At 42.9% G+C, this 24,498-nt stretch overlaps 1 protein-coding gene across 1 annotated transcript in view; it reads left to right on the plus strand.

Annotated features, from left to right (window-relative positions):
- Positions 1-24,498, plus strand: part of IGFBP2 (insulin like growth factor binding protein 2) — a 61,619-nt gene that overhangs the window by 23,839 nt on the left and 13,282 nt on the right. Inside the window, exon 2 of the mRNA XM_083153684.1 lies at positions 22,745-22,956. Within this exon, the coding sequence (XP_083009810.1) occupies positions 22,745-22,956 (212 nt within the window). The remainder of the gene's footprint in view (positions 1-22,744; positions 22,957-24,498) is intronic.

Consider the following 24,498-nt stretch of genomic DNA (forward strand, 5'->3'; position numbering starts at 1 on the left):
GTAGAAATAAAGCAGTCAGTTAGTATCCCTGCACCGAAAAGAAATAATTCACCCAAATCTAATTCTATCTGCACCTGTTACATCTGCCCCCCCTGCAGTGCACATGGTTTTGTCCATCTGAGAAGGAATTTGCCTCTAAAGCTGGGTACACATCTATACAATCCCTGTTTTCTTGTGACCGTTGGACCGACCATAGCCGCGTCGGACCATCCACAAACTACAGCCGATACGTGCGTACACACCTGTACAATTTTACTTGCGACGTCCGATGTACTCCCATCCAAACAGTTGCAAGAAAACGATTGTACCACCGTACACACTCTCTCGATTTGGGCTTTTGACGCAATAGATATAAACAAAAATTATCATAATGGGCTGGGTTAAGGGCATACAAAAACAAAGAGGCGTGAGCACAGAACCTAAACAAAATCAGTGCTGGCTGTACAGAGAACACACACACACATACGTTCATTCGTTCCGTTTGTTTTCTACCACTTTCATCATGAGCTTGATCAAAAGAAAGGCTCGTGCTTGCATTCTTGCTGCTATGGCCACAACATTGCAGTCTATAAAAAAAAAGTAGCAAGAATCGCAGCTGCTGAACCAGAGACTGGCTTCTGCGATGAGACACCTTCTCCGATATGCCATTGGTACAGGAGATATGGGAAAAAAACCCTGATGACTTCCGGAATTATTTACGTGTGGATGACCCTACCTTCTTGGAGCTGCTGGCACTAGTCACCCCTTTAATTGAAAAAGAGGACACCTATTTCAGGAGACCTATTTCAGCTGAGCAGAGACTGGTGGCAACGCTACGTTTCCTGGCTACTGGGAGGACCCTTGCAGATCTGAGGTACAGCACCGCTATATCCTCTCAAGCTCTGGGATTAATAATACCTGAGACCTGTGATGCCATCATCCAAGTTCTACAGGAGCAATACATGAAGGTAAATATATGTCAAATAATATACATGCACCCCGTATATGACCATAGTCACTCTGCCGACTGACTAAAATAGATGCTTACCACTCGTATGTCTGTCCCTAGACACCCTGCCGGCTGACTAAAATAGACGCTTACCACCTGTATGTCTGTCCCTAGACACCCTGCCGGCTGACTACAATAGACGCTTACCACCTGTATGTCTGTCCCTAGACACCCTGTCGGCTGACTAAAATAGACGCTTACCACCCGTATGTCTGTCCCTAGACACCATGCCGGCTGACTAAAATAGACGATTACCACCCATATGTCTGTCCCTAGACACCCTGCCGGCTGACTAAAATAGATGCTTACCACCCGTATGTCTGTCCCTAGACACCCTGCCGGCTGACTAAAATATACGCTTACCACCCGTATGTCTGTCCCTAGACACCCTGCTGGATTTTAGACACGAACACCAAATAATATTTTTAAAGTAACATCTTTTATTAAAAACTTGACAAACTTTGAAACATAACTATAAAAACTTTATAATAAATATAGAAAAACAACTATAAACCAAATCAAATTAACGTAAAGTGGCTGGTAATGGAGGGGAGTGTCTGTATCCATCACTGCTTGGGAGGGAGATGGTGTTTCCATGGTTCCATGGTGCTGCCATGGTTTCCCTGAAGTGTGGTACTGGGGATAGTGGGGATAATGACCTGGCTAGTACATTTGGTGGTGTGGTACTGGGGCAGGGTTGATGGGTTGGAATAGCATAGGGGGGTCATCTGTGAGCCGGGTTTGTCTGGTAAGGGTCCCGACACTGGCCCGGTACAGGGTGTCATTGATCAGCTGCTCTGCCTCTTTCCTTGTTGCAGGATCCAGTTTTCGCAGTTTTTATGCGACGTTGTTCCCCACGTGGTCCTGCTCATCTTCGCCCAATGCCATGAGTCGATTGGCAGACTCCAGAATCTGGCGGGTCATGACCTCCGATGAATCTGGTGTCTGCCTTGGCCTTTTAAGGCCTCTCCTTAAGGCTTCAGGCTGCTGCGTGGCTTGCTGACTGCTGGTTGTGGGTGTAGGGGTAGAGCAGAGGAGGGGTGAAGGCAGCTGTGAGGGCACATCCAGTGTCGGTGAACACTGCTGTTCCGCAAATAGAGAAGGCTGTAAAACATAATGTAACAACGAAATCACTGATTTGTTTTGTAAAACCTCTTTACTTCTATATTTCAGTTCCATACGACTACTGAGGAGTGGCAAGCTATTGCCCAAGATTTCAAGGATCTTTGGAATTTCCCCAATCGTGGTGGTGCCATCGATGGAAAGCATATCCGAATCATGCCCCCTGCTAATAGTTGCTCTTTTTTCTATAATTAAAAGGGCTTCTTTAGCATTGTTTTAATGGCTATTGCCAATGCCAAATATGAATTTATCTTTGTGGACATTGGCAAAAATGGCAGGGTGTCTGATGGTGGGACTTTGGAAAAGACCATGTTCCATGACAAATTGAAAAACAATGGACTTAATGTACCAGAGCGGACACAGAATGTGCATGGTTTGAACTTTCTTTGTGTGGCTGATGAGGCCTTTTCCTTGCACGCCAATGTTGTGAAATCCTACCCCCAAAGGTCCCTTAACAGAGAACGTAGAATTTTCAACTTCCGCCTGTCAAGAGCTAGGCGAGTGGTTGAAAATACATTTGGCATACTTAGCATTAAATTTAAGATTTTTCATAGTGCCATAAATCTGCGACTAGATAAAACAGACAAGGTCGTTTTGGACTGTTGTGTGCTGCACAACTATCTACGCAGAAAAACACTGTCTGCACACCCCCCCAATGTTTCAACAATGGATGACAGTGAAACAGTTGAGGAGCCAGTAGGATTGACATGTTTGGAGACCAATCTAAACACAAGAAATGCTACTATGCGTGCAAAATTGACCAGGGAAGAGTACTTGCAGTACTTTAATGGTGTAGGCGCAGTGGATTGGCAGGATGACATGATCTGCTAAAAATTGCTATGACATGCTACCTTTGTACTGTACTTTTTTTGTACTTTTTATCTTCATTTTCAATAAATATTTCAAATATGTGTAACCTGTGTACTTACTGTGCCAGAGAGGGTTTCCTCAGCAGGTTCAGGGTTCTGAGGTGTGGAGCATGGGGCAGCCTGAGCCGCAGCATAATTGCCGATGGACTCCCTGGGCAGCTCTTGGTCCACCGTAAATGCCAGCAGGACGTAGTACCAGAGCCTGGGCACATACACTTGGTCCGTACCAGCCCCTGATTTTTTGGATCCCTCGACCTTGTTGAGCTCCTTTTTGAACACGGTCCTCATGTTGGCAATCCTTGTCCGCACCCATTCGATGTTCGCCATGGGTTAATAAGGGAGGCTGACCCTCACCAACTCCTCCAGCACGACAGCTCTCTTCTGCCTATTAGAGTAATCTCTGAATTTGCTGTTCCAGAGACACATTTTGGTCTCTGTAGGCCTCAATAAACTCCTTCATGCCACATGCGTGCAGAGAAAACTGTGTGATTGGTTAATAGCGCTCGAATGTCCTGCCCATACACGTGTTCAAACAACGTGCCTACAAGGAGCCATGTACTGCTCTCTGATCACAAATCTGTCTTTTGACCCTGTATTTGAAAACCACTATAAAGACGGGGTACGCGTCAGCCAGCAGGGTGACTAGGGACAGTTACGGCACACTGACTGTAGTCGCGTACTCCATCTTTATAGCAGATTGCCGTATCTGTCCAGGGTGACCCTGCCGTCTGATTGTAGACACTTTCCCCGGTCTTTATAACAGCCGGCAGGGTGACTAGGGACAGATATGGCCACCTGCTATAAAGATGGGGTGCATGTATATTATGATTATTTATTTCATTATACATGGGGAGAGGTGAACACTTCTTGTGCTGTAGGAGAGATCATGCAGCTATGGAACGCCAACATGGGCATTCCAGCTTTGGCAGTAAAGTCGCAAGAATGTCCAGCATATCGATCGAACGTTGGTACACACTGCACTTTTGTTCCGATATGGACCCGGCTGGTCGGATGAAAATTAAACAGCAATGAACCTTCGACCGACCGAGTATGGACGGACAAGACCGTTTTTGGACGTTTATCGCTCGTACGGGACAGCGTACACACCTATACAATTGAACGGCCGTCCAACCCAGAACGGAAGAATGGCCCGACGCTTGTATGTGTGTGTACCCAGCTTTAGAGTGAACTAGACTAAGGCCCACAGTGTCTACGTGGCTTAAGCCAATTTTAGCTACAGTAAGTGCACAAGCAATTTTGTCTGAGTGCACAAGGGATTTTATTTTGCGGCATAGTCAAAATTGCCTTGCCTGCACTGCCTATTTTGCTGGGCAATAGCAACGCCACCGGGCCATGCACCTTTATCGCCGGCAGGAGAAAAGCAGTGTACACAAGGTGTGATTTTGTCTACAAAGGTACACCCCTTAAGACAAAGAGAGAGGTAATGTCTAGCAGCAGCGTCTGTGATGACCCGAACATATTCACCAATTACCACTAATTACCAGGGACAGTGATGGGTTTATAATATTTTGTCCATGGAGACATGTTTGTTCCCTATAATGTTCTTGTTAGTCAGCAAACACGTGAAACAATACTGTTTCTTATCTTCAGCATTTTGCAAGTTAACATTTATTGAATAGCTAATTAACATTCAAATCACATAACATTCTAACTAGGTCCAGTAAACACTTTCATTAAAGGGGTTTTAGTGCACTATTGATTGCATAGTGTTAAAGACATATTTTTCTACTTTGTGAGTTTGTTCCTTAATTGTTTTTTGATTGCACATTTTATTATGGAACTGCACAGCGATCATTGTCTGAAAATGTAATGCAGAATAAGCTAATTATTACTCACGACAATGGGAAAGCTGGCTAAACAAGAGCCTTTCTGGATGTTACCTTAGGATTCTAGATTTCGGTAATAATATGTTTGGCTTTGTTAACAAAAAAGATAATTATGCTTTGTCATTTTATTGAAGGAAAGTATATCTATGAGTAGAAAAATGAGTGCTATTAAAACTAAAATGAAAAAATTCTAAAGCAGATTCAGCCATACATTGGGATGTGTGAATAAAACTATGTGGTAATAAAGTGGTCTGCAGTCTGAAATTGACTGTAAACAGCCAGCACTGCAGTCCACATAGGATTCTATGGGGTGTATTCAATGCCGTGGCGAGCGGCGACAATGATCAGGGCTTCCTGCTGGCTGTCACCACTCACCCTGTCAGTATTCAACGCAGCCCCCTCATACGCCAATTCCCCCTCGCTCTGTTTTTTGAGCAAGGGGGAATTGGCATATGCGGCTCCAGAAGTAGTGAGACTCGCGGCTAAAAACAGCATGTTTTCTGCATTAGCCGTGGGTCTCGCTGTTTTCGGGAATTCTCGCCGTCCTGTGACGGCGAGGATTTCCCCAGAACATTGAATAGGGCAAGCGGCTGGCGAGGGGGTTAAACAGCGAGGATCGCTGGTTTTCTGCAATCCTCACTGTTTAACCCCTCGCCGGTCGCATTGAATACTACCCTATAGGCCTGTGATGTGCTCATACGCTGTAACTCAGGGGCAGAGGCTTATTGTTACAGTGAAGCACCCAGTATTTTGGTGTGACACCCCCCCCCCAGTACACAGGGGTACGCAGTATTGGCAACTTGTCTTGTCATTTTTAATTTGTATAACTAGTTCCAGAAAAAGAAAGAAATAGGTGGGGAAAAACTGAAATTAATAAATAAGGTTCAGATTTGAAAAAAAGACATATTCTTTTTATCATTAGTAATGAATGATAAATGGTGATCCAGCCAATCCGCTCCTGTCTCTGGTGTTCTCACCAGAGAACACGGGCCCTGCCAGATCACTTAGCACACATCACTGGTGCATCGCTGTGTGCTGAGCGATCTTGCTGAGCAATCAGATCGCTGGCACACGTCACTACGTGGGTAGGCCCCAATAGTGACTACTGGCAACCAGCTAAATTTTCAATTACTTTTTATAGAAAAAAAAGCACATTATCTAGCCATAGAAAGCCAGTATTTTCCTTAGTGAAAATATTTGTGCCAGAAGTTAGTATATTGCTTGTATTTGGCTTTTGCTCATATGGATTGGTTTATTACATGAATAACATTTGACTTACTTTAGAGATCTGATGAGAACTCTCTGACGAGCACAGCACAGGACATTGCACTTTCTAACCCAACAGGGGAAATATACACAGTTAAAGACAAACAGACACAGTGCTCTGTACTGTAACCACTGTCCTTAGTTACTATAGATACAAGTTGTTATGTTAGTTTTACCTCTTCTGACCTGTTATACAGTATATGCTGTTATGTATTAGCAGAGATCAGCAATGAACATTGGCTGGCTGGAGCCACTTGGTCAGTTCTGAGAAAGTCCAATAAAGCAAATATACCTAGCTTTACCAGTGATGTGCTGGGGCTGAAAAAATAAAGATTTGTAAGTCAAGAATTGTCTATACTTTAACCCCTTCAGGTCCAACATCTAGGCAGGCTCAACAGCCCTAGCGCTAGTAGCAGATTCAATGGTGAGCCACTTTAAAATAAGAACATAAACATCGTTCAACATTCAATGTAGACCATTTTTGAAGAATAAAAAAAATATACAATTAATTTAAACATTTAAACCAGACTGTTTGAATTGCAAAAAATAAAATAAAAAACAGTGGCTTTCCAAACTTTATTGAATCGCAGTACCCATTTTAAGGCACCACTAGTCCTAAAGTTCATATTCAAATAGATTCAAATTCAAAAAGTAAATAAGTAACTAATAATAATTTAAACAAAATACATAAATTGTTTTTACCTGTCACCATTAGGTTCAGTTATGTGGAGGTGGATATAGTTGTGGTTCTACTTGTTCACATGTATTATGATTGACACGTTTTGACTATTATTTTGAAAATAATTACATTTTGTCCTGGATGACCAACCCAAGGCACCGCTGTAAAAGCCTTGGGGCACCCCAGGGTGATTAGGCACACAGTTTGGGATCATTGGGGTAAAGCTGTAGACACACGATGAGATTCTGGCTATCGATTTTGACTATATACTCAAAATCGAATAGAAAGTGTTCAGCCAAATGCAATGCCATTGTGTGCCCCAATATAGATAGTATTGAATAGAAAAATAGACCGCAGGCAAGTTTATTTTGACTATCTCGTCTGTATATGTAAATGTAATAGGGTGTGAGAATCAGAAAGTAAGAGATTTCGGGAGAGTTTTCCCATTTCTTTAAAGCGGCAATCAATGGCAAATTCAACCTGTTTTTTTTTTTCAGTGTAATTGATTGCCGCTTTTAAACATTAAAAAACTCTCCCAAAATCTCTCACTTTCAGATTTTAGGTTTAATTAGGTTTCAATAGAATAATGGTACAATGGTTTTACTTCTGGCCCATAGTGCATAGTTTTTTTTTTGAGAAAAGTATTTATTGTTTTATCACAAAGATTACAAATTAGGAAAGAGTGCATAGTTGCCAAGCCTCCTGCATTCTGCAGGAAACTCCCTGAAATAACAGCAATCTCCCTCTCTCCCTCAGTAGTCTAGCAATCTCCCTCATTTCACCTAGCCCACATTACACTGTTACATTTTTGGGGAAAAAGGAATGACAGAGAGATACATTTACATTAAATCATTAGCCCAATTTCCTAGCACTTTAGCAAGTATAGTAGCTCTTACTAACAGCTTTGGGGCTCATCTACATTTAAATATAAGTAATTTTAAAAGATTCCTTACATATGTAGCAGTACACACCCACGCTTCTAGGAGCCACGTTCACAATCTCTTTTGCTAATCTCTCCATATATGGAACGAGACACACCCTTTGGGTGGAGCATGATACGCCCCCCAATGGGGCGCTTTGCAAAATTATATTACCAACTATAATCTCCCTGAAACTAGTTTTCAAAAGTAGGCAAGTTTGATTTTGGGAACAGAAACCAATGCCCTGTTTATAAACTAAATGGGGTAGAGTTAGGTGAATCCCTATTTAGTTTATTTTGTCTATTTGTACCAACCCTCCCTGAGGTGCTACTCACTGCTGTAGTGCAGCTAGCAAAGCTCTGGTCTGTATATCAGTGCTGAAATACAGACCACACTTTGCTAGAAGCAGCAGCAGAGAGCAACACCCTGGGCAGGGAAGAGGAACTGTATGTTTTTTGGAAAATGCAGGGTACTCGAATGAACACTACAATTATGTGGTGAAGGACAGGATTAATTTCTCCTTAATGTTACTTTTGCCCCATCTGCAGTGCACATGGTTTTCGCATTTTGAAAACAAATTTGCCCTGCAATCAACACTGAATGAGGCCCCAAGAGTGTAAAACTACTACAATAATCTCTGGGCTGTTGTACGGTCTTTGGTGCTATTATAATTACTGCATTTGTCTTAATCAAGGTGTTTCTTGAAAACCTATGTGTTGTCAGAGTGACTATCATAGTCAGGGAACACTGGAGTTATTGTACAACTATGCGCCAAGCAGGTGATCCCAAGAAAGATTGGTTTAGTTGGGTTAATTAGTAGAGGTTAAAATTTATGGACTTTTTTCTCTTTCCCAAAATTAATTTGCCTGATTCATCAGTTGGATTTGACAGTAATATAGCTCTGGTTCACTAAGTTTGTATATAAGAATGAGGAACTCCCCCATAATTGTCATTGCTCTGTTTGTCTGATGTGTGCCCAGAGGGCATACTTATCTGGGTGATGATTTTATGAGCAAAAAAAAAAAATGTCTTGCTTCACTTGCCAAAGGGATTCCAGCCCTGGGGCGAGATTTATAAACTACCAACATGTCTTAACAGTGAAAACTGGGAAAACGGTTACGCCTCAAATTAGTGTTGCTTTCAACTCTCTCCTCAATGACAGATGGGTCTTGAAGGAACTTGCAGAGAGGGACCTGTGCTCCGGGAATATGGGGTTAATGTGTATTCCTCACTATGATCAAAAATATATATCATAATGACTCATGTATTATTTAATAACCTTTGAAGACAGAAAAACAAATTTGCAGTTAACATTGTAGTTGGAATGAAGACCCATAAATTCTGTCTTCCATGATTCTGTCACTTTAAATCGACATTTGCTATTTATTTATTAATAGTTATTTATGTAGTGCACACATATTGCACAGTGCTTTACCAAAATTATTCTGGCTATACAATCTATATTCCATATGTCTACGCACACATATTCACACTAGGGTTACTTTTGTTGGGGGACAATTAACCTACCAGTATATTTTTGGACTGTGAGAAGAAAATGGAGTACCCTGAGGAAACCCACGCAAGCAAGGGAAGAATATACAAACTTCAGTTAGGGCTATGGGATTGGTTCTAAATCCCGGCGGTTGGAATCCCGGCGTTCAAAATCCCGACGCCAGAATCCCGACCGCCGAAATCCCCCTCCCCCTTGTGGGCTCGCTGCGCTCGCCGCGCAGCGGGCCTGGTGCCTCGCTGTGCTCGGCACGTTAATTTATTTTCCCTCTTCGGGTGTCATGGACACCAGCAGAGGGAGAAAGTGTCGGGATTTCGGTGGTCGGGATTTTGAACGCCGTGATTCCGACCACCGGTATTGTAACTGCATCCCAGGGCTATGGTGGTAATCAAACCATGACCTCAGTGCTGTGAAGCAATAATGCTAACCATTACACTCTCTGTGCTGCCTAATCTTAGGTTGCAAATTTAATTTTGCAAACTACAATTACAGTGCTCTTATTAGCTCTGATTTTCCTTTAACCTCCCAAAAAGTCTATTTTACCTTCCCCAAGATCAGGGAAAGCCGTCGTTACAAGGTATGTTCTTAGCTGATCCTTTCTCTTTCGCTAGGCCACCGCCGTGTTATCTATGTCACTCCAAACATTCCAAGCAAATGATTTTCAGTTTACTCAGATCTCAATATGTCATTTTATTGGCTATCTGGCTGTCACATGTTTTGGATTACTGAATAAATCAAAATGTGTGCTTATTTGGCATTAAGAACCAAGTAAATCCAAACCCAGACATCTTTAAGTAGCATCTGGCTATTTACATATTGAATGGCTTTTATTGTTTGCATTACATTTTTGCATTTGTTTGTAAGCAATGTAGATGGATACATAGGACCAAATGTAATAGGGTGGGAGAATCAGAAAGTGAGAGATTTCAAGAGAGTTTGCCCATTTTTCCCCACTGAAAAACCAGGTTGATTTTGGCATGTAAATGATTGCCGCTTTAAAAAATGGGAAAACTCTACCAAAATCTCTAAATTTCTGATAATCACACCCTATTACATTTGGCCCATAATGTGACATTATTGCCTTTACTAAGCCAATGTTAAATTTAACTTTTATCACTGTCAGATCCGGGGTTCTTGTGTTCCCGGCTGTGAACTTCGTGGAATAGTGGTGGCAGCAGAGAAGTGGAAACTTGGTGGTTTAATATAATAAGGATGCATACACTGGTGTGGAGACTGGAAAGATAGTCAAGGAGGGCACAGCTAATATGAGCAGGTTGGCTGATGCCTAGATCAGAGCTGCGGAGTCCCGCCAGTGGTCTTCTGCTTAAGGGAACCCCGCATGTAGATATGGTTTTCGATGCAGCCAACAGGCAGGTCACAGCCCTTTGCCTGGGTCTCCTAGTACCAAACTGTAATTGTCCCAATACACTATTCAACTTCTCCCCTCACATCCAATCCTCCGAGCCACCTGGCACCTTCCCAGGCGGCAGGATCGCAAGCGATAATTGTGATCCCTGTGCCCTGCTGCTCGGAGGGGGTCTAACCCAGAGATCTTCAATATTGATGTTACGCACTTGTAATTTTGGCTGATTTTGCCCACTTTCTCGGCCTGATCAGGCCCAAATCACATAGTGTATGGGGGCCATAAGTCTCTGAGATACAAGGGTCACAGATAAATACAGGAACGATGGAAAACGATAGTAGATTAGTATTGGCTGGGAACTGATGTTCTGGATGAGTTGGCCTGGGAACCGATGGTCAGTAGTATATCGGGCAGCACGGAAGGTGCAGTGGTGTAGCTAGGTGCCACGGTGCCCGGAGTAAGGGCATGTTTCGCACCTCCCCCTAATTTGTAGTAGGTTAGGCTCCTGCGCAGTTAAAAGTAGGCGGGCCCAACATTATACCACACACCATAATGCCCATGGCACATTTTAACGAACTTTGTAATACCAATTACACATAAACATGGTGAGTTGGTATAATTAGAATAAACCATTGGGTTTTGCTGTGGAACTATGAGTCCCAGCAGGCCTGGAACTCATACTGGGACTTGGAGAACCACAAGTCCCAGCACGCGGCCTATTAATGGGCTTGCTGGGACTCTTAGTTCCACAGCAAAACCTGTAGTTAAATAAAAACACTGACACATGAAAAATAAAACTTCATACAGAGCCCATTCATACATACTTACCTATGGTTGAAGATCGGTCCCCTTGTCCAGTAGAAATCCATTAAGGGAACCTGTGGAGGCAAACTATACTTACATACTCCTTGTCGTGGATCAGGTCCTCTTCGTTCCATGTAGGCATCCAGGGGAACTTGGCAAAAAAAACAAAACAAGAACGCGAACCAGGACGAACGGAGCAGGAGCCGCACGCTGTCTTTGTTTACATTGTGCGGCTCCGCCCCCTGAATAGTGCTATTGGACGGCTTGCGGCCTAGTGGCTTCTGATTGGCCACTAGGCCGTAAGCCGGCCAATAGCGCTATTCGTGCAGAATTGATTTCCTAATCTACAGGACATGGAGACCGCTGGGCTGTGTAGTCACATGTGATGCAACATTGCCAGGTAACGTACTCCTGGCTCCTGTCATAGCACATGTGACAGTGCCAGCCTCAGGGTTAAAACAGGTTTAAACATTAACAAGCGTTTCATGAAAAGGCTTGTAGACACCATCATGGTGTCCTTCTGTAGCCTTTATGCTTGTTTTACACCAGGCAATTTTTTTTAAAGTATTTATTTAAATTGATAATGTTGTATACATTTCAGAGAACACAGTAGTGCCTCAATAATATTCAACCCCTGATTGATAATATGAATACATTATTAAAAAAAACAACAACACTGAGTTAAGCCAGTAAAATAATACAATGATTTTATTAAAGGTCACCTGGGCACATATAAAAGCCAATAAAAGAAAGTCATTGGATGGTAGAAATCCCCTCTGTATTCATTGGCTTCACACAGGAAATCATATTGTGGGAGGAGTTTTATTATAAATAGTGACATCACAATCTTCTAGTAACATGAATGGCTGCCTCCACGGCTTATAGTCTTGGACAATAATTCTGTATGGTACTGCACATTTAAAGCAAATCTATATAAAACAGTTCAGTTACCAAATTTTTATATTTTCAACAATTCCATTTTGGGGGGAAAATGGACCCATATCTGAAAACAGTGAAATACTTTACACAGGTGCTCTGTCATCCCTAACATCTATGGACACTGATGCGGTTAAACCAAGAACCAAAGGTTTTGCTCATAAACAAGAAGTGACATGCCCAAGTTCTCTCACTTAAAATGAAGAGTATGCTCCTAAGTGGGAGCTGGGGCTTAGTATGTCTCTTTTGCACAGGAATGTTAAATGTGCTGATGGCCATGGATGCATGCCATATTCTGTTATCACTGTGTAAACAACGGATAATCCAAGGATTGTATTGGCACTGAGCTGTGATTAGCTGTTCTTTCAGAAACTCACGAGATGTTATGTAGAGGCAGGCTTGGCTCCTGTTTGGCTCTTATAGGAACGATCTCTAAAGAATGCAGCCATAGTGGAAGTATAGGTAGCATGTGCCATTAAAGGACACTTATTATACTATGACACTCCCCTCATATTGATTGGCAAATGTTAATACACCATTTTCATCTTTGAAGATGTCCAAATGTGCCAGAGGAACTACAGTTTACTACAAACTGGGCTATCAATTCCACTTTACAACAAAAAGAATAGTTTTAATAGTTAAAAATTACTTTAAAAAATATTATTAAAGGTAAACCAATCAAATACTGTCTATCATTTTCTAAGATACAATAGACAAATTAAATCTAGATTCGGATTGGTCGTTAAGGGCAACATATCCACTTTTCATTTTTAGAATCTTTAGTAAATCTACCCACTAGACCAGTGGTAGCCAACTACGGTCCTCGAGAGCTACCAACAGTTCACATTTTCCAGACAACCTAGCTGCTGCACAGGTGCAGTCATTACTAGCTGAAACATTTTCAAAGATTCACAGGTGGAGCTAATTACTTCACTTGTGATTCAGTGAGGAGATCTGGAAAAAACTGTTGGTAGCTCTCGAGGACTGGAGTTGGCTACCCCAGCACTAGACCAAGGGTGGTCAAACCCGTCCTCGAGTTCTACCAATGGTCCACGTTTTCTGAATCACCTAGCTGGTGCACAGCTGTAGTGATTAGTAACTGTCACAATTTCAAACATGCTGCATTCATTCCGACTATAGATCCACAAGTTGCCTGAGAAACATGACCTGTTCATAGATTTTGAGGACACCCCTGCACTAGACCTTTCTATTTCAAATTATACACTATTTTTTTTTTCCTGGGTTAATGCTCAACTGCCAAGTAACTTATGGCTTTTATAAGGTGAGACAATCCCAAACACAGCACCTGAATTAGTATTAAAGGGGCAGCTGTTACAGGTTTCAGGTAAATGAGCTTATCTAGGGACTTGCAGTGAAATGGGGTCCCTTGGCGATGGGCTGCAAGATTAAATGCATTGATCAATTCATGAACTAAAACCCCATTATTTATTTATTGATTATTTGAATGTTAAGGTGAGTTAGTTTGTTGTAGTGAGTGCTGGGCCCCCTGTGTTTATATATATATATATATATATATATATATATATATATATATATATATATATATATATATATATATAGGGGTGTGATCGTGGCACGCTCCAGACTTAGTACAAAGCGTGCCACGATCACACCCCCTCTGTAATATATCCCATTTGCGTGCAGCACCCCGGCAGATTGATTCTTCTTTTGACTTGGAGTGCCTTCATCCAATCTTCTATATATATATATATATATATATATATATATATTGCATTCTGATGACGATGCAATAAAAGACATCGAAAACGTTTGATCTATACAGCGTTTCAAAGCCTTCATTGATAGCCTCTGGGTACCGCCGCACTACTGCTCTATTTGGTTACCTCGGTAACACTCTGGCTAGGCACCGGAGCAAGGAACTATTTGTATTTGGGAGTGCTGCCCGCAGAGACCTTTATTATATATATATATATATATATATATATATATATATATATATATATATATATATATATATATATATATATATATATAAGCAGGTAAAGGAAATGGTGGCACTCGCAGGCTGGATAAAAAAGTATTCTTTATAAAGTCATTTCAAAGTGCATACAAATACCGACGTTTCGGGGGCATAGCCCCGTTTTCAAGGTGCAGAATAGTGACACTATTCTGCACCTTGAAAACGGGGCTATGCCCCCGAAACGTCGGTATTTGTATGCACTTTGAAATGACTTTATAAAGAATACTTTTTTATCCAGCCTGCGAGTGCCACCATTTCCTTTACCTGCTTATTTATTGTGCCATTGGGAGGCACCGCAGCAAAACGCCGCTCAAGGACCGAGTGCCAGTCCGCACCCCGGATATATATATATATATATATATATATATATATATATATATATATATATATATTGAAAAGTAGTGGTACTAGCGCTGATATATCCCTCTTTCAGAACGATTCTTATTTTTTACTCAAAATGAATACGTGTGTTTTCGACTCATGCACAGATCCTCTGTTTTAAGAGTGGCAGCTCCTCTCCTTTCGGTTCCTATTCCCAGGAACATAATAGTGAAATCTGAAAAAAAATGTGAGATGGGCGCCTCCTTGTGCAGTATGTTATAGACTCTATAATATAGAGAGTTATAACCCTCCACCAGTATCGTGAAATTAAGACACCCCAACAAATGAAGGTGTACCATCTGTAGTGGTCTTACACCACTATAATTTGAGCCTGAAGTTAGTAATCCCAACGGATAACAGTAGCCCTTGTTCCTATATCGGGAGTATTTTTCTCATGCAGATGGTCTCATAAAGTACCGGATCCTGCAAAAGGACTCTGCCGGCTCACACACAGCATATGATGGAGGGATGGGCATGGAGGAGCCCAGGCAGCAGTCTCACAATATATATATATATATATATATATATATATATATATACAGATGATCAACAGTTTCAGGAGAACTATGAGTGAAAAGGGCCTGCCAAATAATTCCAGGTCCTATCTTTACTTGACTACTGTTACCGAACAGTTTTAGAATTTTGACTAGGTGCCCATAGCTGCATCAGCAGAGGACACCGGCAGCAGTATTCCGGGTGCCGGAATGCTGACAAGGGGGGGGGGGGGAGGTGCAAAGAGGCCCCTTGCGGGTTTTATTACCCCTCTATGGGGTGCCCTTGTGCCCAGGGATTCCACTGGCCATAATGTTAACAGCTGGTATATCGCATCAGGATTGTATACCATTATAACTAACTTGATGTAGTTCCAGGGAAAGTTATTAAAGATAGAAATTAATTTGTTACAGATGTTTTTATACATATTTTTTACTACTCTGTAGAGTATAATTTATTAGTGGTGATTTTACAAACACATTTCACTGTTAATGTAGTGGTGGCACACACTCTGGGACTCGGTATCGAGTCAACCAGAATGATGGCCTTTGTCTGTTGTTTTGTATACATATATATATATATATCAGAAAGAAAGTAATTGCTTGGCGCCACTTGTGTATTGTGTTTAGCATTTATTGCTCAACCAGAATGTTTAGCATTTATTGCTCAACCAGAATGAGGGCCTTTGTCTGTTGTTTTGTACACATATATATAAGAAAGAAAGTAATTGCTTGGCGCCACTTGTGTATTGTGTTTAGCATTTATTGCTTGGTGCCACTTGTGTATTGTGTTTAGTATTTATGCCACAAAAGTGAGAGTTACTTTATAGAAAAAATTAAATAATAATAATAATAATAATAATAAATAATTAAATTGTCAAAATAAGTGTCAATATTGTCTTTATATGCAAAACCTTATGAGCTAAGGCATCAGCTATCCCCTAAGGCAGGCGTGGGGAACCTCAGGCCCGGGGGCTGTATATGGCCCCCCTAGCCGGCCTGATTGGCCCGCCCACCCGGCGGATTTGCCGGAAGTCAAGTACTGGGGAATTCTAGTGAGAGGTCGGTAGTTCTCGCGAGATTCCGGTTAATCAACAGCAGCCAGAGACTGTCAGTCCTATTCAGCGGCAGCCGCCGGAGCGTGGGACGGCTGCAGTAGGACAATTTATAAGAGAAAATTTTACATATGGCCCCCGAAGGATTTCTTTCCCCATACAAATGGCCCTTGGAACAAAAAAGGTTCCCCACCCCTGCCCTAAGGAATAAACCTTGGTAGGAGGCTAAAAAAAAAGTGTATATAGGGAAGGATAGGGGTTCAGCAATTATTGCTATAAATGATAAAAAAGACAATTATACTGTATCAAATAATTAAAAATATTTTAGTTAATAAAATAATAGGGAATTTATATATATCATTATCATAAAATGTAGTCAAATATTAATATATTAACATATAAAGAGCACATAAGTGTAGCATTAAATACATCAAAAAATATATAAAGAATGCTAAAGTAGCTTATCTTAGAGGTGGAGTTGACCATAGGCAGCAACCAATGCGTTTTGTCATGTAGACTTCTTCAAGGGGTGTAGGAGAGAGGGACAGGGCTGCTTATACCTAAGGTATAATAAGCAGCTCTGTCCCTCTCTCCTTCACCCCTTGAAGAAGTCTACATGATGAAATGCGTTGAGTGCTGCCTATGGTCACCTCAATGGTGACTACCTTCAATGGTGAATGTAGTAAAATAAATGTATATGTTGAAACTTGTTCTATAGAACAAGTTTAGGAGAACCGAAACAGTTAAGACAATCTGGGGACAGAGGCAGCAAGTCAAGGACCATATCTCTTTAGGGAATCTTGCAACTACTGTAGTGAAGCATTGTGAAAGAGTTTATGTAACCTAATGTGACTGGGACAACAGTGTATTCGCAAGTCACAAGATCCCCTCTGGGACTGCCATGTAAGATTTCTTGTTGCTAAATACTTTTGTCACCAATAATAAAATAAACAAATATTATATAAACAAATATGTCACTAAATAAATATATTATTCCTCCAAATGTGCCCACACACAGTGCTATTTCTGCTAGGTGTGGTTTGAGCTATACAATGTGCTATACAATTTGGACTTCAGTGCTATTTGATTTGAACTTTAAACTTTGTGCTATTTTAACTACATAAAGGTGCCCATACACAGAGAAATGGTCTCCGTTCTTTCAACTGTACTGATTTTCAACTTTTTTTAGGATGTTCCCACGTCTTGTCCGGGGACGGCAGTGTCCTTCTGCATTGGGGGGGGTTCATTTGGAAGTCCCCCCTGTTCCCCGCTGTACAGATGCCCGCCCATGCCCCCAGCCCCTATGCCTATTCCCCCAGAGGGGCTGGGGGCATGGCCAGCTGCTCTGTGAGCTGCTGGCCATGCCCCTATAGCGACAATGGCCTCACGGAGTGATGGGATTTGTAGGTCACGCCTCCTTGCCACACCCCCACATTTCAGCTGTGCGCATTCGGCTCGCATGAGAGTCCTGCTGTGGATTCTTTAAGTTGGGAGGTATGCTTTCTGTAGTAGATGTGATGCGATCTGGTACAAAAAGTACGGGCTGCATATACTTTTGTGCTGTGCAAGGTGATGTGTGCGCGTGCTGCAGCGCGCATTGCATCACATGGGGAAAAGTCTCCGCATATGGGCACCTTAAGATTTGAACTACAGAAGATTTGGACTAAACTACATTTTAATATGTAATGTACATATCGTGTAATGTACATATTTATATGTAATGTACATATTGTGTGTAATATACATATCTATATGTAATGTACATATTGTGTGTAATGTACATATCTATATGTAATGTACATATTGTGTGTAATGTACATATCTATATGTAATGTACCTATCATGCGCAGCACACATGGTGCGATTTGAACTAGACACGATGCAATGTAGTACAAAAACACTTGCTTGCACATACTATATGGACTATATGGGACTGCGCATCACATCGAAAGGCAAAATAAACACAATGCAATTTGAACTAGACATAATGCGATTTGAACTAAAAAGTTATAAAACGCACGCGAGAATTGCACCATGTGTGGGCACCTTTAACTACTGCCAGGGACTTCATGGTATTTCTCATTACTTCGGGAAGCTGTTTATATGAGCACATATTTGTACTCAGCTCTTATTTACCTCCATCACTCATTCTTTCAAACGTCATTAAACACTGCATGAGATTAGTGCATATCCTGGCAACTGCAAAGTGGCTTATTGCTAAGCACTGGAGTAAGCCTCCGCCCCCCCTATACAGCAACTTATTATATTATGGCCATGTACAATGCTTCTGCGCATGTGCACAAGCTACAGTTTGAGCCCGAGAAAGGAACAGCACTGTGCGATCAGAGAGGTCTGATTGCGGAAGCCGCCACCGCAGCAATGTTATTAAGGGCAATAAAGGAGAACATAAAGGAGGAAAGTTTTCAAGGGAGGACAGAACATACAAAAGAAGGACTGTCCTCCATAAGGGCCAGATGTATCAAGCTTCAAAAAGTGATAAAGTGTAGATTGAGAAACAACCAGCCAATTAGCTCCTGCCAGTCATTTTTCAAACCCAGTATGTAACATGACAGGTAGGAGCTGATTGGTTGGCTGTTTATCACTCTCCATTTTATCACTTTTTGAAGCTTGATACTGTACATCTGGCCCTAAAGGAGGATGGTTGGTCACCTTAATGTGACTAAGGTTGACCATACACTACTGCAATGTATTAGCAGTGTATGGGCAATCTCACTTAGTAGAAAGAGTAGTGTAGTGTATGGGCAATCTCACTAGTAGAAAGAGCAAGGCAGTAGACTTTGGTACTGTGCATGAATAGCTCTGCGTTGTGGTTCCCGTTTTCCGAATAATTTACAAATGTGCATAGAAACTTCACTAGGAAAATGACCACTGTGCCATTTTCTTGGAGACCGGGCCCAGCACCAGAATCTACTCCCTTGAAGCGCATCCCTGTATTCAATACTAAGCTCAAGCATATCCACTCCAAAGTGACCTCAAACCACCTTCCGTCTAAATTCTCTTATGCCGTTGTCATCCGCATTTATAACACATTTCACAATACAGAAAACTTTGTTTTTATATAAATGTTTGCTATACATAACCTGATATCTTTATGACATATTTATCTTTAAATGACACTTTGTCACCATCCCTACTTCCCTTATGTATCCCTCTTTTTTATATATATATATATATATATATATATATATATATATATATATATGTATATATATATATATATATATATATATATATATATATATGTATATATATATAAAAAGCTTTAAAAAAAATAATACGCAGGAATACTGGCTTTAATGAATGCATCTTTGCTCTTAGGATGAGATGCAACTGTCCATAATTTGTAGAGAATAACAGCTGAATAGTGGGGACTGTGATTGACAGAACCCAGACAGCAAATGAAACTGGATGCTTTCTTATATCTTCAATCAGCCCCAGCACTAGACAACAGTCTATTCAGGCTTTTACTATAGCAATGCATGTTTAATGAGGCATCTTGGAGGAAACATCGAAGTGGGTGGAACAGGAGGGACGGCAGTGCCTTGAATCATGTCCTTTTGGTAACGTCTCCCCTTCCCCTATTTCTCCTGTAGACAAGGCCAGCAACATAAATCTTGGGTTGATACACTGATATCTCTGGGCGGATCCGATACGATTTCCCGGCGGTCGGGATCCCGGCGGTCGGAATCCCGACCGCCGAAATCCCAACAAGGGGGGGACATGGATCGCCCCCCCTTGCGGGCTCGCTGCGCTCGCCACGCAGCGGGCCCGGTGCCTCGCTACGCTCGGCACGCTATTTTATTCTACCTCTATGGGTGTCGTGGACACCCACGGAGGGACAAAGTTTCGGGATTTCGGCGGTCGGGATTCCAGTGTCGGGATTCCGACCGCCGGGATCCCGACCGCCGGCAAATTAACCGCATCCCCTCTGGGCTCCCCCAATGACACACCCAGTTTTTATTACATTGAATGTGTTTTTATTATTAGAAAAAAAAATGTTAATTAATATACACTATGCAATATAATAGGGCAGATAGGAGGGCACGGCATTCTTCGACGTATGCAGTGGCGGTTTTTACTTATGGGGTGCAGGGCTGCAGCCCCCCCAGTTAAAATCTGCCACTGTAGTGAAGCCAGATGCAGTCTGTGAGACTGCACTGACTTTACTGTGACTGACAGTGACTTCCTATTGGAAGTCCGACCTGCCAGTCATAAAGGCAGTCCCATTGGGAGGTGTTCCCTCCCTCCGGGACGCCTTTCTGTGGGCTGCCGTGCGGATTCACTGTTGGCGCATGCGCAGTACCTATATCGGTACTGTGCACGTGCTGGTCCCGGTGCCTGATATTTGTATTTAGTACAGGCGACGGGAACATGATTACTTCTATGGACTGCTGCCGAAGCTGGCCCAGAGGTATAGAGGTTTGTACTGTGCATGCGCCAGGTCCCGGCGCCGGGAAGTGAACTCACTGCAGTGACCGGCGGCGGCAGTGGCGACAGGGAAGGTGTGCCTGCATCGCGGTCAAAGGCAACCCCCTCCCCACAAAAGGTACCAGCTGCCACTGGTCATATGGTTAGCTACTGTGTGATGTCACTTGATGCATTAGTACTGGTAGCTGGACAGGTGACCGGACTGTGGGGGAATACTGGATTGGGGTCCACAGCCATGCTTAAATATCCTGATCTCCTCAGAGCCTTGGGGCCCCTCACAAGGTTGAGGCCCAGTACAAGTGTCCCCTTTGACCCCCCTTCCCCCCAGTCGTTTGCCCTGCCTGTAGAACAATGAAGCAATTTGAAGCATTGACCAGTAGGGACGGGACACAATAATTCAGTTCACCTGAAAATGAGTTATCCAGCTTCAGGACTACTCTTGTCACTAGGCAAGTGGATTGAACCTAGGAGGCTAATCTACTTTCCCCGGATTCCCCATCATGTTCCTAAAATACAGTTGTGTTTGGGACATTCTTGACTGCAGCAAAGTTTAACTTACAGGAAGATTATCTAACAACCAGCACAAGGTGCCAAGTAATTAAAATCTTATATTCACGTTTCCAGTGACAGCTCTCAGGGTTTAGCTCATGTTAGGCCAGATGTATTAAGCCTTAACAAGGGGTGGTTCTGTAAGGCTCGTTAAACAGCGGTCGTAGTTCGCTCCTGGGGTGTGCACATGCGCAGACCCCCATCATCGGAACGGGGCCAAATTCGTACCAGTCTAAATTATATTGAATCAGGCCCTAATAAAGTACCAGCCAATCAGCTCCTAACTCTCTTTTTTCCAACACTGCCAGTAATATGGTTAGGAGCTGATTGGCTTTTCCTTTATCACTCATTATCACTCTCCACTTTATCTCTTGTTGAGGCTTAATACATCTGGCTCAACGTTTCACAGGCTTCTTTATAGTTACATAATAATTAATATAACTGTTTTTCACCTACTGATAATAGGCAGGAATTTGGCTTTTATTTTATTGACTTCAAACTGTTAATGATCCATCCTTGTTTAGGTTGCTGTAATCAAAAATAACATAGGAACAGTGTTGTATATGTGTAAACTGTGTTGAGAACATAAGGGCTTCTCTATCTCATTATTGGGTTATTAATATTTACAGTATCCATAAGGTTGATTTCTATGGCACCACAAGCCCTTCAGCACCATACAGGCAAGGAGAATAACAGAATAAACTACATAGAATAAAAGAGACATGAACTTACAAGTCATGCCACAATGGTCAAGTGTTGGATATGTGTACATTGTGACAGCATGGATAATCATACAATCAGAGCATGTGCTTGGGCCACACATAGCAACTACATGGGACCCGTTTGGCCGCAAGTAGGAAGGAGGAGGGGTCACACACAAAGGTGCCACTGTTGACCGGATTTCTAGTGTTACACAGTGTGGCCAAGCCGCACTGTATAAACACGTACGGTACTTTGTCATGTATGTGTTTTTGATGTCATCCAGCAGTCCCACTGTCCGCCCACCCGCTAATGTGACGGTGGCCGCATGTGTTTTTATGGTGTATACTAAACGGAATTATATTAAGTATGCACCTGAACAATGGGGAGGACACTCTCAAATATGTAGTGTACACATTGTTTTTACGTCAAATAATCATTTACTGATCGTTAAACTGGAATATAAGCAGTGCTAAAACAACTGGATGTCTAGATATACAGTCATTTTATAAAATATTATTCAGTTAAAACAGTTAATTCATAGCAAAAGTTTTGCACCCAGCAATAATAATAATAATAGTAATAGTAGTAATAATTATTAATAATAATAACAACAACAACAAAAGGCCTTTATCTGCCAAGTAAAAGTATTTGATCTGTGATTTTAAAATTCAATCTTTTGAAGTGTGGTCAGGATAATGTCATAATCACCAGTTACTGACTTTCCCCCCTCAGTCTTTATGCATTGTGTCTATATGCATTGTGTAATACAGAAGTAGGCATAAGGTTGACCCAAATATCTTCTTGCACCTAGAAATGGCAGAGGAGCGATCAGATGGCACACTGGCAGACAATAACTTGGATGCGGGAACAATGGCAAATGGTGATATCTTCCAAAGGAAACCTATAAGGCCTCCAATAAAAGAACAGGCTGTTAACCGTGAAAGAGCCAATGAGCAACACAGATCCAAAACCAACAAAAACCTTCATGATGAGAAGAAGAACACAAGAAATCCATCTCCAAGGGTGAGCTTTAAATACTAAGACATTGGGCGGGATGTTCTAACATTCGCAGCCCAGCTCAGCCGCCCTTCACCGCCCTTCGCCGCCCATCGCCGACATAATTATAGCATATGCTGGAACATGTGCGATAATTATGGCAAAGGACAGCTCTTGCTTTAAGAGCTTTCCTTTGTGGTGAGTCAGCGGGTCCCGGTGGCTGGTGCTGCTGCTGTGGCGGGGGGCTGGCTCTCCTCCTCCTCCCTGCACCCGGAAGAGGATCACAGTGCAGGGAGGAGGAGGTCACAGGACCGCGGGCAGCACAGCTCTGTGCTGCCCGGACACAGGTGAGAGGGGGGGGGGTGATCGGTGTGGGGAGGCGGGGGGTCGTGGTAGAAGCCCATAGAGCTCTCTCAGCCAATCAGCGTCTGCCTGCATGTGAGCGCCACCCAGAGTTTTTTTTAAATTCTGGCGCCGCTGAAGAGTACCGTTGCCGCCAGTGCTCCTTCACAGTGCTGCTGCTTCACCGCCCTGGTCCCTGCACCACTGCCGCCAGTGATCCGGTCCCTGCTCCACCACCACTCACCGCCAGTGCTCTGGTCCCCGCTCCAACGCCATCCACTCTCTGGCCCTTGCTCCCCAAACTTGCCGCTGATTGCATTAGAGCGATCGCATGTGGTTAAAAAGCACATGCGATCGCTCATGCAGTTTGATAAATATTATGGGTACTTGTGTATTTTGGCGGCGCCCATCGCATCGCATACCATAAGGCATACGATGGTATGCGACACGATATCGCGCGATATTGTACAATGGCATACAATTTTAAAATTGTATGCCATTGTGTATGGCATACAATGCCATACAATGTGATGCGATTAAACATTGTATAAGCACCCTAATGGGTGCTTACAATGTTAAATGCACCCCCACGCCACCCCCCACTATAAACGTGAACCCGAAGCGTGGCGAGCGCAGCGAGCCCGCGAGGGGCGGCGGTATGCGTCTTCCGACCTTTTCATACCCCTACTATCCACGTCGGCGTGGAGTTGAGCATAGAAAGTGTGGCGAGCCCCGCGAGGGGACGCGGACACCTGTGAAGCCCGCGAGGGGACGCGGATACCTGTGAAGGTATCCGCGTCCCCTCGCCACGCTTCGGGCTCGGTGGCTCGCTGCGCTCGCCACACTTTCTATTCTCAACTCCACGCCGACGGGGATAGTGGGGGTATGAAAAGGTCGGAGGACGCGTACCGCCGCCCCTCGCGGGCTCGCTGCGCTCACCACGCTTCGGGTTCACGTTTATAGTGGGGGGGTGGCGTGGGGGTGCATTTAACATTGTAAGCACCCATTAGGGTGCTTAAAAGCACCCTTTAGGGAGCTTATACAATCTTTCATCGCATAAGGGGTAAAAATCGCGTCGCATCGCATGCCATCGGGTGCATGGCATGCGATGCGACGCGATGTACACATCGCGCGATGGACAACGGGGGCGCCGCCAAAATACACAAGTAACATATTATATGCTGGGCATTTTTTTATGATGTATGGGCTAGTGTATGAGCAGTGAGA

The sequence above is a fragment of the Crinia signifera genome, chromosome 7 (assembly GCF_055691185.1).
Source record: "Crinia signifera chromosome 7, ASM5569118v1, whole genome shotgun sequence".
Lineage (NCBI taxonomy): Eukaryota > Metazoa > Chordata > Amphibia > Anura > Myobatrachidae > Crinia > Crinia signifera.